Source organism: Macaca fascicularis, chromosome 7 (genome assembly GCF_037993035.2).
Source record: "Macaca fascicularis isolate 582-1 chromosome 7, T2T-MFA8v1.1".
Taxonomy (NCBI): Eukaryota; Metazoa; Chordata; class Mammalia; order Primates; family Cercopithecidae; genus Macaca; species Macaca fascicularis.
The window spans coordinates 175,826,721-175,841,700 of record NC_088381.1 but is presented as its reverse complement, the minus strand read 5'-3'; the positions used below and the strand labels follow the sequence as shown (position 1 = coordinate 175,841,700).

Sequence of the window (14,980 nt, the reverse complement as noted above, 5' to 3'; positions counted from 1 at the left end):
ACACATTGGCACAGAAAGATTTTTTGGACTCTCCACATTATTGGGAAAAGTGATTCAAGAGGATAGGAAAGCTCTTCAGTATGTGGTCCCTGAGAAATTCACACAACACATTTACCACACTTGACTTCAAGCAATCCAATATATATGTGTGTTTTTATCTTGTAGTAGCCCACATTTTATATGCCAGACTCTGCCCCAGTTCGGCTCATACCCTGGCCTTGTTACTGCCTACAAGAACTTGCTTTGCCCTGGATTTCAGATTTGATGTTTTTCTTAAAACTTCAAGTACTTAAAGTATTTCTAAAATTTGCAAAATCCTATCTTCTCTGTTTATCTGTTATTGTTGATGTTATTGTAAAAAAAATAAGTAAAATATATTCTTCATCTATGTACATTTGAAAACTGAGTTGCAGATTTTTTTGGCAAGACCCACAGTAACAAAAGAATGCAAATATTGTTAAGCTGCTTAATAGAAAAACAAATTATGGTAAATGTGTTCACTGGAATACTACCAATCATATATAATAAATAAATGCCTGATACACAGAACAACAAGGTAAACTATGTAAGTATTTATATTGAGTAAAATAAGCCAAACAAATAAGAATATATACTATTTTATTTCATTTTTATAAGTTCTGATAAATAAAGATGTATCTAAAATAATATAATGAAGATTGGTTGTTGCCAGGGGAAATGACAGAAGAAGGGAAGGGGAGAGAGGAGGAATACAGCAGACCAAGAGGAAATGTTGAGAAGAATTCACTTGTCCACTTTCTTGATAATGATGACAGTCACATCACGTTTATTCATTGTACATTTTAAATATGTGAAATGTATTATCTTTCAATTAAGTCACATAAAATGTATGACAAGCAAACAAATGGAAACTTAGACAAGAAAGAAGTAATAGCAAGATAGAGAAATACATTAAATGTCAGAAGTACCTGAAAATGAATGTGCCTGGTCTCTCGATCTCTCCATATTTTCAGGTGAGAGCTGGAGTGCGGCGACATCACACATGCTCTTATTACAGAAAGTGGGTTCTGAAAACCACACCGGGCACATCCAGCTTTGCCCGGAAGTTGGCTTAGGGAGCAGTCAGAGCTAGTGGCGAGGAGCACAGGGCCAGATACTGGGGTTCATTCATCCCAGACATGAGCTCCTAGATGCACACAGAGCCCCCTCCACTTGTGGGTTCACTTCCACATCTGCAAATGGAGAAAATGTTGACTCCAACAGAACATAATTTACACGAATATTTAAACATGAAATAGGGTGATCAGGGCAAAGTGTTTATCACAGCACAATTTAATAATAAGACAGCATATTTTCCAAATACATCATTATCAGCAAACTTCTGCAGGGCACCGTCGTCTTATCTGGGTACCACCTACTCCTCAAGCGTCCCATCCTACTAGAGCTTGCTATATAGTAGGAGACATGCAAATAGGGCCCTCCTTCTACTGATAAAAACCAACCCAACCCTGGTCCTGTAGCTCTGAGAGAGGAGCCTTAGCCTTGGGATTCCAAGGCATTTCCACTTGGGGATCAGCCCGGAACACAGAGGACTCACCATGGAGTTGGGGCTGAGCTGGGTTTTCCTTGTTGCTATTTTAGAAGGTGATTCATGGAAAACTAGGAAGATTGAGCATGTTTGGATACGAGTGTGAGAAACAGTGGATTTGCGTGGCAGTTTCTGACCAGGATGTCTCTGTGTTTGCAGGTGTCCAGTGTGAGGTGCAGCTGGCGGAGTCTGGGGGAGGCTTGGTCCAGCCTGGAGGGTCCCTGAGACTCTCCTGTGCAGCCTCTGGATTCACCGTTAGCAGCTACTGGATGAGCTGGGTCCGCCAGGCTCCGGGAAAGGGGCTGGAGTGGCTTTCAGACATTTATGGTAGTACCATGTACTACGGAGACTCTGTGAAGGGCCGATTCACCGTGTCCAGAGACAATGCCAAGAACTCGCTGTATCTGCAAATGAACAGCCTGAGAGCCGAGGACACGGCCGTGTATTACTGTACTAGAGACACAGTGAGGCGAGGTCAGTGTGAGCCCAGACACAAACCCCCCTGCAGGGGTCCCCGTGACCACCAGGGGGCGCCCAGACACAAACCTCCCTGCAGGGGTCCCCGTGACCACCAGGGGGCGCCCGGACACAAACCTCCCTGCAGGGGTCCCCGTGACCACCAGGGGGCGCCCGGACACGGAGCTCGGGGCTGTCTCCAGGGCAGGAGCCGGTGCTGCTAAGACCTGGCTTCCTGTCATGGTCTGCGGCTGCCTCATTGTCAAATTTCCCCAGGGAACGTCTCCAGATTTACAGTCTGTACTAACAGTTCACGTCTCTGAATGCAATACTTTTTTTGTCCTTTTTGTTTCTTTGTTTCTGTAACAGGAGTACTTATCTTCACCTCCACAGAAGCCAGGGTGTCACTTTGGGGGCAGAAATAATCCTTTCGTGGTCAACAGGACGTGAATCCTGAGGAATCCTAGAGAAACCTGGAGAGTGTTTTCCAGTTAGACCCAGGGCAGAGACCTCCATGGGAATCTCTGATTAGAACAGGCTTTGAGTTCTGATGGGCTCCAAGAGAGATGCTTGCCCAGGGTCGGGGTCCTTGAAACCTGATGGTTTTCACAGCTATCCCCCCTCGTCTTGTAAAACTGGGCCCGTCTGACTCAGACTGACTCAGTTGACTCTCTTTCTGCTAATCCATTTTCCTTCTCTGTAGACTTGATTCTCACAGTTCCCTTTCTTCTTCGTTGCCTTAAAAACAGACTATGTGTTTTCTGTAGTCAAAATCCGAGGCCTCGGGTCTGCAGAACCTGGGTAGGCTGAGGGGACTTTCTCACTCGCTATTGCCTGGACACTTCTGTTGTCTTCTGTGCATGGAGGCATTTGGGAAATGAAGTGGACTTTAGTCATGAAGGGAATAATACTAGTTTTCTCCAATGGGATACTGATGTAGAGCTGAACTTGTGCTTCTCACACTGTCACAGAGTTTGCACTGTCACCCGTGACTTTGAGGAGAGCTGAGGATGTGAGCTCCGGGTAACAGTAATTGTAGGGTCTGCCTAGGCAGCCTCAGGTCTTGCTGGCCCTCAGGAAAGACAAGCTGGAATTCCTGGGAAGGCCTGCATCTGCCACCACCACGGAGTCCCATTGTCTTCTGTTGTGCTGTGATTGAATCAGCCCCACCTAGTTTATCTAGAACACTCTTCATGACTTAGGAAAACATAATGGCAGGCTCTCCTAGCACCTGTGTTATGCCATGGGAGCAACACCTAAGCTAGTGTGTGATTCAGTAGATGAGACTGTGGTCTAGTCAAGATGACAGGTAAAATTGATAGTTGTCATTATGATATTTTATTTTTTATTTGGCAATATAATCGTGCTCATAAATACTTTTGCTACTTTTTTTGTGTGTCAGAGGCTTTGGAACTGGAACAACTGCATCTTGAATAGGGGCTAGGGAAAATAAGACTGAGACCTGCCGGGCTGGATTCCTAGTAAGTTAAGGCAGTAAGTTAGTCACAGGATGAGATAGGATGTCTACACAAGATACAGGTCATAAAGACCTTGCTGATAAATCTTACAGTAAAGAAGCTGGCCAAAGCCCTCCAAAACCAAGACAGTGGCTGAAGTGACCTCAGTTTGTCCTCAGTGTTCATTATACTCTAATTATAATGCATTAACATGCTAAAAGACACTCCCTCCAGCTCCAAGACAGTTTACAAATGTCCAGACAACATCAGGAAGTTTCCCTGTGTGGTCTAAGAAGGACGGGGTGGGCCGGCAGGGGGTGGGGAGGGACACTCAGCTTCAGGAATTGCCATGGGGACTCATGAATAATCCATCCCTTGTTTAACATATAATGAAGAAATAACCGTAACTTCGGCAATCAGGAGCCCACACTGCTGCTCTGCCTCTGGAGTAGCCAGTCTCATTATTTTACTTATGTAATAAACTTGTTTTACTCTGTGGATTTTCCCCGAATTGGGACCCCTTTCTGCTAACATTTGTGCAATTATTCCTGTTCTAAGCAGAAAGCTCCAAGATGGAATGACGTTTCCCTGCATTGTTATAAGAAGTACATTCACCCCCTTGAGTGAAAATGCACCAGGGGTGGAATGAGACTGGGAAGCTGATGGCATATGATGGAAGCCCGTCCCTGAGTGAAAGAGACAGTGAGGGAGGATTGGGTGGAAGATTCCTATATTTTTGTGCTATGCAAGGAAGCTGCAAAAGGTAACTGAGTCTCGTGTAAGTCAGGGTTATCTCTCAGGGGATCCCTATGACTCCAAAAGAGGGCTCTCCTTAGGAATCACTGTGGAGTCAGTCCTTTCATTAGAGTAGACCACAGGGCATGGGCCTCAGCACACACCATGCCACAGATGTCAGAAAGCAGCGGCTGGGAACCTGATCCACCTGCATTTTGCTGCCTGTATGTGGAGGGAGGGAGGGTCACCATTCTCAGGGTCAACACACCGTTTGTGAATTTTTATAGAGAACACCTGCTTTTACTGTATTTTATTGGAAAATATATGAAAAAGTGTGCACCTGCACACAATTGTAATTTTCACATTTACTTCAGTTGCATTATTTCTTTTTTTTATTTTTTATTTTTTATATTTTTTATTATTATTATTATACTTTAAGTTCTAGGGTACATGTGCATAACGTGCAGGTTTGTTACATATGTATACTTGTGCCATGTTGCTGTGCTGCACCCATCGACTCGTCAGCACCCATCAACTCGTTATTTACATCAGGTATAACTCCCAATGCAATCCCTCCCCCCTCCCCCCTCCCCATGATAGGCCCCGGTGTGTGATGTTCCCCTTCCCGAGTCCAAGTGATCTCATTGTTCAGTTCCCACCTATGAGTGAGAACATGCGGTGTTTGGTTTTCTGTTCTTGTGATAGTTTGCTAAGAATGATGGTTTCCAGCTGCATCCATGTCCCTACAAAGGACACAAACTCATCCTTTTTTATGGCTGCATAGTATTCCATGGTGTATATGTGCCACATTTTCTTAATCCAGTCTGTCACTGATGGACATTTGGGTTGATTCCAAGTCTTTGCTATTGTGAATAGTGCCGCAATAAACATACGTGTGCATGTGTCTTTATAGCAGCATGATTTATAAACCTTTGGGTATATACCCAGTAATGGGATGGCTGGGTCATATGGTACATCTAGTTCTAGATCCTTGAGGAATCGCCATACTGTTTTCCACAATGGATGAACTAGTTTACAATCCCACCAACAGTGTAAAAGTGTTCCTATTTCTCCACATCCTCTCCAGCACCTGTTGTTTCCTGACTTTTTAAGGATCGCCATTCTAACTGGTGTGAGATGGTATCTCATTGTGGTTTTGATTTGCATTTCTCTGATGGCCAGTGATGATGAGCATTTTTTCATGTGTCTGTTGGCTACATGCATGTCTTCTTTTGAGAAGTGTCTGTTCATATCCTTTGCCCACTTTTTGATGAGGTTGTTTGTTTTACACCAGTAACAGACAAACAGAGAGCCAAATCATGAATGAACTTCCATTCACAATTGCTTCAAAGAGAATAAAATACCTAGGAATCCAACTTACAAGGGATGTAAAGGACTTCTTCAGGGAGAACTACAAACCACTGCTCAGTGAAATAAAAGAGGACACAAACAAATGAAAGAACATACCATGCTCATGGATAGGAAGAATCAATATCGTGAAAATGGCAATATTGCCCAAGGTTATTTATAGATTCAACCATCCCCATCAAGCTACCAATGAGTTTCTTCACAGAATTGGAAAAACTGCTTTAAAGTTCATATGGAACCAAAAAAGAGCCCGCATCTCCAAGACAATCCTAAGTCAAAAGAACAAAGTTGGAGGCATCATGCTACCTGACTTCAAACTATACTACAAGGCTACAGTAACCAAAACAGTATGGTACTGGTATCAAAACAGAGATATAGACCAATGGAACAGAACCGAGTCCTCAGAAATAATACCACACATCTACAGCCATCTGATCTTTGACAAACCTGAGAGAAACAAGAAATGGGGAAAGGATTCCCTATTTAATAAATGGTGCTGGGAAAATTGGCCAGCCATAAGTAGAAAGCTGAAACTGGATCCTTTCCTTACTCCTTATATGAAAATTAATTCAAGATGGATTAGACACTTAAATGTTAGACCTAATACCATAAAAACCCTAGAGGAAAACCTAGGTAGTACCATTCAGGACATAGGCATGGGCAAGGACTTCATGTCTAAAACACCAAAAGCAACGGCAGCAAAAACTAAAACTGACAAATGGGATCTAATTAAACTAAAGAGCTTCTGCACAGCAAAAGAAACTACCATCAGAGTGAACAGGCAATCTACAGAATGGGAGAAAATTTTTGCAATCTACTCATCTGACAAAGGGCTAACATCCAGAACCTACAAAGAACTCAAACAAATTTACAAGTTGCATTATTTCTTAATTCTGCATGACATCTTGTCACAGAGTTGAGTTTTTCACAGGGATTGTTCAAAGAATCGAGACCATGCATTTTCCACATTCACTGGTTTTTCTCCATGTGCAGAGACCTTGAGTAGAGTACATCTGGCCCTCTTCCACACTATCTCTTGTGTCCCTACGGAAAAAGCAGAGATTTGTCTGACTGTAGAATCTGGGGTAGGAGTCTGCACACCTCTGAGCCTACAGAGAAGCCCAGTGAAGTTTCATGGAGTCAGAGGGCTATCCCATGTGCGGGAAATCTAGCTTCCCTACTGCCAGAGATTGCTGGTCAGCTGTAATCGAGAAGTTAACAATTAGAGCACTTGGAAGCCCATTTCATCACAGCTCCATTATGTCACTTATCACCATTAGACTGCAGGTAATACCTCAATCTTGATTATTCTGACCCCATTTTCTCATCTTATTGATTTGTAACTTTGGTTATACAAAATGTTATCTTTTAGTTTCTGATTCAAACCTCAGGTTTGTATAAACTCATCAGGAATAATACAAAATGTGTCCAGTTTTTGGGAAATATAAATGAATTTCCATACTGTTTATGTGTGTGTCCGTGTGTGCGTGTGCGTGTGCGTGTGTGTGTATGTCAGTCACTTACACCCTGATGAACATGGTTCCTTAATTATATAGTTGAAATACAATTATGTTTGTGGAAAATCACCTGCAGTAAGGTCCACGAAGCTGACCCTGTCACATTGCTTTGAGGAAGCTCAGTGCACAGGTGAGATCTCACAGGAGACATCCAAGGTTCAGCCCCCAGGACTGTTTGAGCTCCTGACCTGGAACGAGATGTAGGACTGGGCATCTCAGAAGCAGATCCCCCAGCCCTCCTTTATCTGGGCTGCATGGACAGCAGAGGGCCCACAGGAGAACCTTAGAACTCAGCCAAGACAGATCACCATTTAGGAGCAGGTGCGGCAAAGAACCAGCCGGAGAACCTTTGACTATAATCTAGGGTTGTCTTCTTTGACTTGACAGCATCCAACCCTAAAGAGACCACCCGCTATATCATCTGTAACTTTGTTGTTACAAAGAAAACCACAAGTGAATATAACTCTGCAGTTAACTCCTTGAACCTGCATTGATGAGTGTCCACGGCCTTGTGAGCGCAGAGACCACACCCAGTGCAGGTGCAGACCAAGGCGGCACCAGTCAGCCAGCTGCTCCCTGAAGAGTCTTCCAGTTCCCTTGTCCAAAGCGTCTGCTCATTCATGGGCTGAGAAAGGGGAAGTCACGCCTACAGCCTACTCTCTCCATAGAGCTGACAGGGCACAAGGACAATATCGATTATTCTTGGAACTTGCCTGTAGGAATGCAGCTGTGTGCAGACACACTGATAAGCACACACTTCTTTACATAATTATTTGGATTTTTTTTTATTTATTCTCTCCAACTTTTTTTAAAAAAATTCATCACTTTCCCCCTAATCAAAGAGGATTTTGATCGGAATTCTTGTGGGGAGCCCCCTGCTCTCCCAGATGCCCACCTTCATTTCTCTTGAAGGGAAGAACACTAGCTCTCTTGATTTCTACTCTAATCCTCTAGGACTGAAACCAGAAGGTTGCATGTCCCCTGCGTGAGTATCCAAGAAGATCCTGTCTGTGGAAGCAGGAGTGTCACAGCCTTGACTGAGAGCTATGGTCCTGAAATGAGACGGTGTCCCCAATGGAGAGCACATGTGGACGCCCACATCTGAGGGCTCACTGCGCCTCACCACAGATGCATTCCCCTCCTGAGTCCTGAGACCTGAGTGCACCCCATAGAGTAGGGCTCAGATGAGGGCATGCAAATCTCCACCAGCTCCACCCTCCTCTGGGTTGAAAAGCCGAGCACCGGGACTGGCTCAGTGACTCCTGTGCCCCACCATGGACACGCTTTGCTCCACGCTCCTGCTGCTGACCGTCCCGTCCTGTGAGTGCTGTGGTCAAGCACTACTTCAGGGGTGAAATATCTGCACTTTTCTTTGTGGGTTTCATCTTCTTATGCTTTCTCCACAGGGGTCTTGTCCCAGGTGACCTTGAAGGAGTCTGGTCCTGCGCTGGTGAAACCCACACAGACCCTCACGCTGACCTGCACCTTCTCTGGGTTCTCACTCAGCACTAGTGGTATGGGTGTGGGCTGGATCCGTCAGCCCTCACGGAAGACCCTGGAGTGGCTTGCACACATTTATTGGAATGATGATAAATACTACAGCACATCTCTGAAGAGCAGGCTCACCATCTCCAAGGACACCTCCAAAAACCAGGTGGTTCTAACAATGACCAACATGGACCCTGTGGACACAGCCACATATTACTGTGCACGGGTACCACAGAGACACAGCCCCGGGCGCCTCCTGTACAAGAACCCAGGCTGCTTCTCAGGGGTGCTCCCTCCTCATCTCTGCAGAACAGGAAAGAGTGGCTGAGATGCCTTTTCCTGCCAGGGCCTGGGTTTCTTTTTTTTTTTTTTTTTTTTTTTTTTTTGAGACGGAGTCTCGCTCTGTCGCCCAGCCCAGGCTGGAGTGCAGTGGCGCGATCTCGGCTCACTGCAAGCTCCGCCTCCCGGGTTCACGCCATTCTCCTGCCTCAGCCTCCCGATTAGCTGGGACTACAGGCGCCCACAACCGCGCCCGGCTAATTTTTTGTAATTTTTTTTTTAGTAGAGACGGGGTTTCACCGTGGTCTCGATCTCCTGACCTTGTGATCCGCCCGCCTCGGCCTCCCAAAGTGCTGGGATTACAGGCGTGAGCCACCGCGCCCGGCCCGGCCTGGGTTTCTTATCCCCACCTGACTCAGACCCTTGTCTTCCTCCCTCTTCTTTACTAATAAATGGCATGTCCCCTGCTAGTGGTTCATGCAAGCAGAAGCTGTAACCTGTCTGACAAAAATTCAGCATGAAAGGTTCCTGTTACCCCCCAAAAAAGACAGAGGAGACTTAATTAACCTAAAGAATTTTTTTCATAACCACAGAGTGAATAGGCAATTTGCAGAATGACAGAAAAATTTTGCACACTTTGCCTGTGACAGGGAACTAATGTGAAGTATTTGCAAGGAACTCAAACAACTCTACAACAACAGTAGCAACAAGAACCAAATAACCCCACTAAAATGAGCAAAGGACATGAGTAGATGTTTCCAAAGAACACATAGAAATGATAATAAATATATAAACAAGGCTCAACATCACTGACTATCAGGGAAATGCAAATTAAAACCACAATAAGATATCATCTTCCACCAGTTGCAATGACTATTACTAAAAACTCAAAAATATCAGATGTTGGTGAGGATGGAAAATAAAGGCAACTCTCAGACACTGTTGATCAGGGTGTGGACGAGTACAACCTCTATGGAGAATGGTATGGAGATTTCCCAGAAAACTAGAAATAGACCTGCCATTTGGTCCAACAATCCCACTGCTGGGTAACTACCCAAAGGAAAATAAACCATTATTTCAAAAAGATACCCACACTTCTATGCTTACCATAAAACTATTCCCAATAGCACATGTGTCAAACAGAGTGTCTGCCAATGGATGATTTTATAAAAGAATATAGCATGTATGCACAGTTCAATACTAGCTAGCCACAATAAGGAATAAAACTGTGTCTTTTGCAGCAAGATGCATAGAATTGAGGGACAATATAATTAGTGAACTACCTAACAAACAGAATGTCACGTGTCACACATTATTACTTATAAAAGGGAAGTAAACAGTGTGTACACAATGACATGTAGAGAGAAATTATGGACATTGGAGACTTAGAACGATGGGAGGACACAAGGTGGGAGCATGATGAGACATGACATAATGGGCACAATATACAATAAGTAAGAGTTGCCCAATGATCTTAAAATTAAAATGTAAAATATGATCAACAAATGAAATTGATATTAGTTGACTTCATTAAATTTAAAAACTTTTTCTACTCACATGACTATAAGAAAATGAATGCCAGGTTACAGATGAGAAACTGTTTGCAAGTCATATAACCACCAATGTAATTATAATAAGAACCCTCAGAACTCAACTGTGAATAAAAAGGAAACAACCGATGGATAAATTAGACAAGGGTTTGTACAGACATTTCATCAAAGACGATGTGCAGACGACACAGAAGCACATAAACAGGCTCTCAACAGGATTTTCCATTAGAGAAATTGAAATCAAGTCCACAATGAGCCACCAGTACACACTTTTTTAAATGACTGAAATGAAGAGGAAATACAGATAACACCAATGCCGGTGAGCATGCCAGGTGGCTAGAGTCTAAATCATTGCTAACGGGAATGCAAAATGAAACAGATACTCAGGAAAATAAGTTTTAGTTTTCTCCAAAATCAAACATGCCCTTAACACCTGACCCTAAGATCCCATTCCTGAATATTTGCTTCAGAGAAATACAATCTTATATTCACACACAACTTCTATTCAAATATTCAAGATATTGTGTGTGTGGGTGTGTGTGTCAGAAACTAAAAACAACATAAATGTCTCAAAATTTGAATAGGTGAAGAAACTAGGAAGCATCTACAAATTGAACACCATCAGCAATAAAAAATTAACAAGTGACCGAAACATAAACCATTACCGGTGAACTCCAGACATGATGCTAAGTGAGAGAAATCAGTCTCAAAGATCAAAGGGACACAGCTGTCAGCACCACGGTCATCCTCAGGTGTCAGTGGTTTGGCTGAACTTTCTCTGCCTCTTTCCTGACCAGGCCCAGATGTTGAGCTCCAACACTTGCAGATGGAAAATCCTACTATTTTCAATCATGCTCTGAGGTTTGAATTGCTTCACACACTGAGGCAAACAAACATGGGCTCCTTTGAACAGTGTCCAGCATTTGTTCCAACCACAAGAGAATGTCCTTCAGCTCTCCCCCTCCTCAGTTCTCTCCTGCAAGCCAGCAGCCCTGCAGTTTAGTCTGCATCTCCCGTGCATCCACCAATCTCCTTCCAAGGGCCTTCCACCACACCCTCCACTGTTTTTGAGAGCACTGGCAGGCTTTGAACTTTTCCACGTTCTGTTGTTATTGAAGTTAGGATGTTTAGGACCAAATTAAGGATGATATTTTATGACTGAATTCCAGCACTTCCTCTCCCCTGGGACAGAGCACATAACCAAGATTCTGCAGGTGGAGACAAAGTTGAGATTTTTCTACCTCAGCATAGGAGATGAGCGCTAAGTGGAGGGTTGGGCAGAAGCTTCTGATGTTCCCAGTACTCTAGTTCTGGTGGGGTGGAACCTCTGCCATAGGACAGAGCTAGAAACCAGGGACCCAATGTTCCCAGCGGCACTGGACCCAGGGCAGAGCCTCCATCCATGAGTGGGGTTCCATGGAAGAAGTGAGTCTCTGGCTCTCAGTAGCTCTTGTCCAGAACTGAGCCTCAGCATCACGTGCTGTGGGCAGGGTCAGAGGGCCAATGTCCTGGCCCCTGGGGAAGAGTTTCCTCTGGTGGGAGCTGGTAGAAGATGTCCTGTCTTCCTGGATGCATCTGTCTACAGTGGAGTTTACGTCATGCTGAGCTGGGATGTGGAAGGAAGAGCATCTTAGATCAAATACGATGATTGGACTTACTGAGTTTTATAGATTTTCTTGAATAAATATTTCTTCACTTACTTTATGTTGTTAGAGGCTTTCCAAACCCTGTAATTTTTCAAAAGTTTCAAAATAATTTTCACTGGTCTCATGGCGACATGGATTCATTGAGCCCCTTATGCTGTCAAAGAGAAATATAATTTTCTTTCACTTTTTAGAGAACATCCGTGGGTTATAAAATAACGAGTTGACTTTTCGTCCAACACTTCACAGATACCATCAATTTTCCTCTTGCTTGTAAGGTTTAACTAGAAGAATGCTGTCGCCATCTTTTCTGTTCTTTGGGAAGGAATCCCCCCTCTGCTCACCTCCACTTGCCTGTGTGTATTTCTATTTCTCTTTGGTTTTTAGCAGTTTTATTATTTATTTATTTATTTATTTATTTATTTATTATTATACTTTAAGTTCTAGGGTACATGTGCACAACATCCAGGTCTGTTACATATGTATACTTGTGCCATGTTGGTGTGCTGCACCCATCAACTCATCAGCACCCATCAACTCGTCATTTACATCAGGTATAACTCCCAATGCCATCCCTCCCCCTTCCCCCCTCCTCATAATAGGCCCCTGGTGTGTGATGTTACCCTTCCCAAGTCCAAGTGATCTCATTGTTCAGTTCCCACCTATGAGTGAGAACATGCGGTGTATGGTTTTCTGTTCTTGTGATAGTTTGCTGACAGTGATGATTTCCAGCTGCATCCATGTCCCTACAAAAGACACGAACTCATCCTTTTTTATGGCTGCATAGTATTCCGTGGAGTATATGTGCCACATTTTCTTAATCCAGTCTGTCACTGATGGACATTTGGGTTGATTCCAAGTCTTTGCTATTGTGAATAGTGCCACAATGAACATACGTGTGCATGTGTCTTTATAGCAGCATGATTTATAATCCTTTGGGTATATACCCAGTAATGGAATGGCTGGGTCAAATGGTACTTCTAGTTCTAGATCCTTGAGGAATTGCCATACTGTTTTCCATAATGGTTGAACTAGTTTACAATCCCACCAACAGTGTAAAAGTGTTCCTATTTCTCCACATCCTCTCCAGCACCTGTTGTTTCCTGACTTTTTAATGATCGCCATTCTAACTGGTGTGAGATGGTATCTCATTGTGGTTTTGATTTGCATTTCTCTGATGGCCAGTGATGATGAGCATTTTTTCATGTGGCTGTTGGCTGCATGCATGTCTTCTTTTGAGAAGTGTCTGTTCATATCCTTTGCCCACTTTTAGATGGGGTTGTGTGTTTTTTTCTTGTAAATTTGTTTGAGTTCTTTGTAGGTTCTGGATATTAGTCCTTTGTCAGATGAGTAGATTGGAAAAATTTTCTCCCATTCTGTAGGTTGCCTGTTCACTCTGATGGTAGTTTCTTTTGCTGTGCAGAAGCTCTTTAGTTTTATTAGATCCCATTTGTCAATTTTGGCTTTTGTTGCCATTGCTTTTGGTGTTTTAGACATGAAGTCCTTGCCCATGCCTATGTCCTGAATGGTATTACCTTGGTTTTCTTCCAGGGTTTTTGTGATATTAGGTCTAACATTTAAGTCTCTAATCCATCTTGAATTAATTTTTGTATAAGGAGTAAGGAAAGGATCCAGTTTCAGCTCTCTACTTATGGCTAGCCAATTTTCCCAGCACCATTTGTTAAAAAGGGAATCCTTTCCCAATTTCTTGTTTTTGTCAGGTTTGTCAAAGACCAGATGGCTGTAGATGTGTGATATTATTTCTGCAGATTCTGTTCTGTTCCATTGGTCTATATCTCTGTTTTGGTACAAGTACCATGCTGTTTTGGTTACTGTAGCTTTGTAGTATAGTTTGAAGTCAGGTAGTGTGATGCCTCCAGCTTTGCTCTTTTGGCTTAGGATTGTCTTGGCAATGAGGGCTCTTTTTTGGTTCCATATGAACTTTAAAGCCGTTTTTTCCAATTCTGTGAAGAAACTCATTGTTAGCTTAATGGGGATGGCATTGAATCTATAAATGACCTTGGGCAGTATGGCCATTTTCATGATATTGATTCTTCCTATGCATGAGCATGCTATGTTCTTCCATTTGTTTGTGTCCTCTTTTGTTTCACTGAGCAGTGGTTTGTAGTTCTCCTTGAAGAAGTCCTTTACATGCCTTGTAAGTTGGATTCCTAGGTATCTTATTCTCTTTGAAGCAATTGTGAATGGAAGTTCATTCATGATTTGGCTCTCTGTTTGTCTGTTACTGGTGTATAAGAATGCTTGTGATTTTTGCACATTAATTTTGTATCCTGAGACTTTGCTGAAGTTTCTTATCAGCTTAAGGAGATTTTGGGGTGAGATCATGGGGTTTTCTAAATACACAATTATGTCATCTGCAAACAGGGACAATTTGACTTCTTCTTTTCCTAACTGAATACCCTTGATTTCTTTCTCTTGCCTGATTGCCCTAGCCAGAACTTCCAATGCTATGTTGAATAGGAGTGGAGAGAGAGGGCATCCCTGTCTTGTGCTAGTTTTCAAAGCACATGCTTCCAGTTTTTGCCCATTCAGTATAATATTGGCTGTGGGTTTGTCATAAATAGCTCTTATTATTTTAAAATACGTTCCATCAATACCGAATTTATGGGGAGTTTTTAGCATGAAGGTCTGTTGAATTTTGTCAAAGGCCTTTTCTGCATCTATTGGGATAATCATGTGGTTTTTGTCTTTGGTTCTGTTCATATGCTGGATTACATTTATTGATTTGCATATGTTGAACCAGCCTTGCATCCCATCTCCATTTACTTGGTAAATCTTCCTCCATCCCTTTATTTTGAGCCTATGTATGTCTCTGCGTGTGAGATGGGTCTCCTGAATACAGCAAACTGATGGGTCTTGACTCTTTATCCAATTTGCCAGTCTGTGTCTTTTAATTGGA

General features: G+C 43.1%; 2 gene segments (V, D, J or C); both read left to right on the top strand.

Annotated features, from left to right (window-relative positions):
* The first annotated feature begins 1,497 nt into the window (after nt 1-1,497).
* LOC102134353 (immunoglobulin heavy variable 3-7-like) lies at nt 1,498-4,568 on the top strand. The segment is given in 2 exon segments: nt 1,498-1,623; nt 1,727-4,568. Coding segments are annotated over 2 exon segments (567 nt in total).
* Nucleotides 4,569-8,357: 3,789 nt separating this feature from the next.
* On the top strand, nt 8,358-8,916 carry LOC135971728 (immunoglobulin heavy variable 2-70D-like). The segment is given in 2 exon segments: nt 8,358-8,420; nt 8,507-8,916. Coding segments are annotated over 2 exon segments (456 nt in total).
* The last annotated feature ends 6,064 nt before the right edge of the window (nt 8,917-14,980 follow it).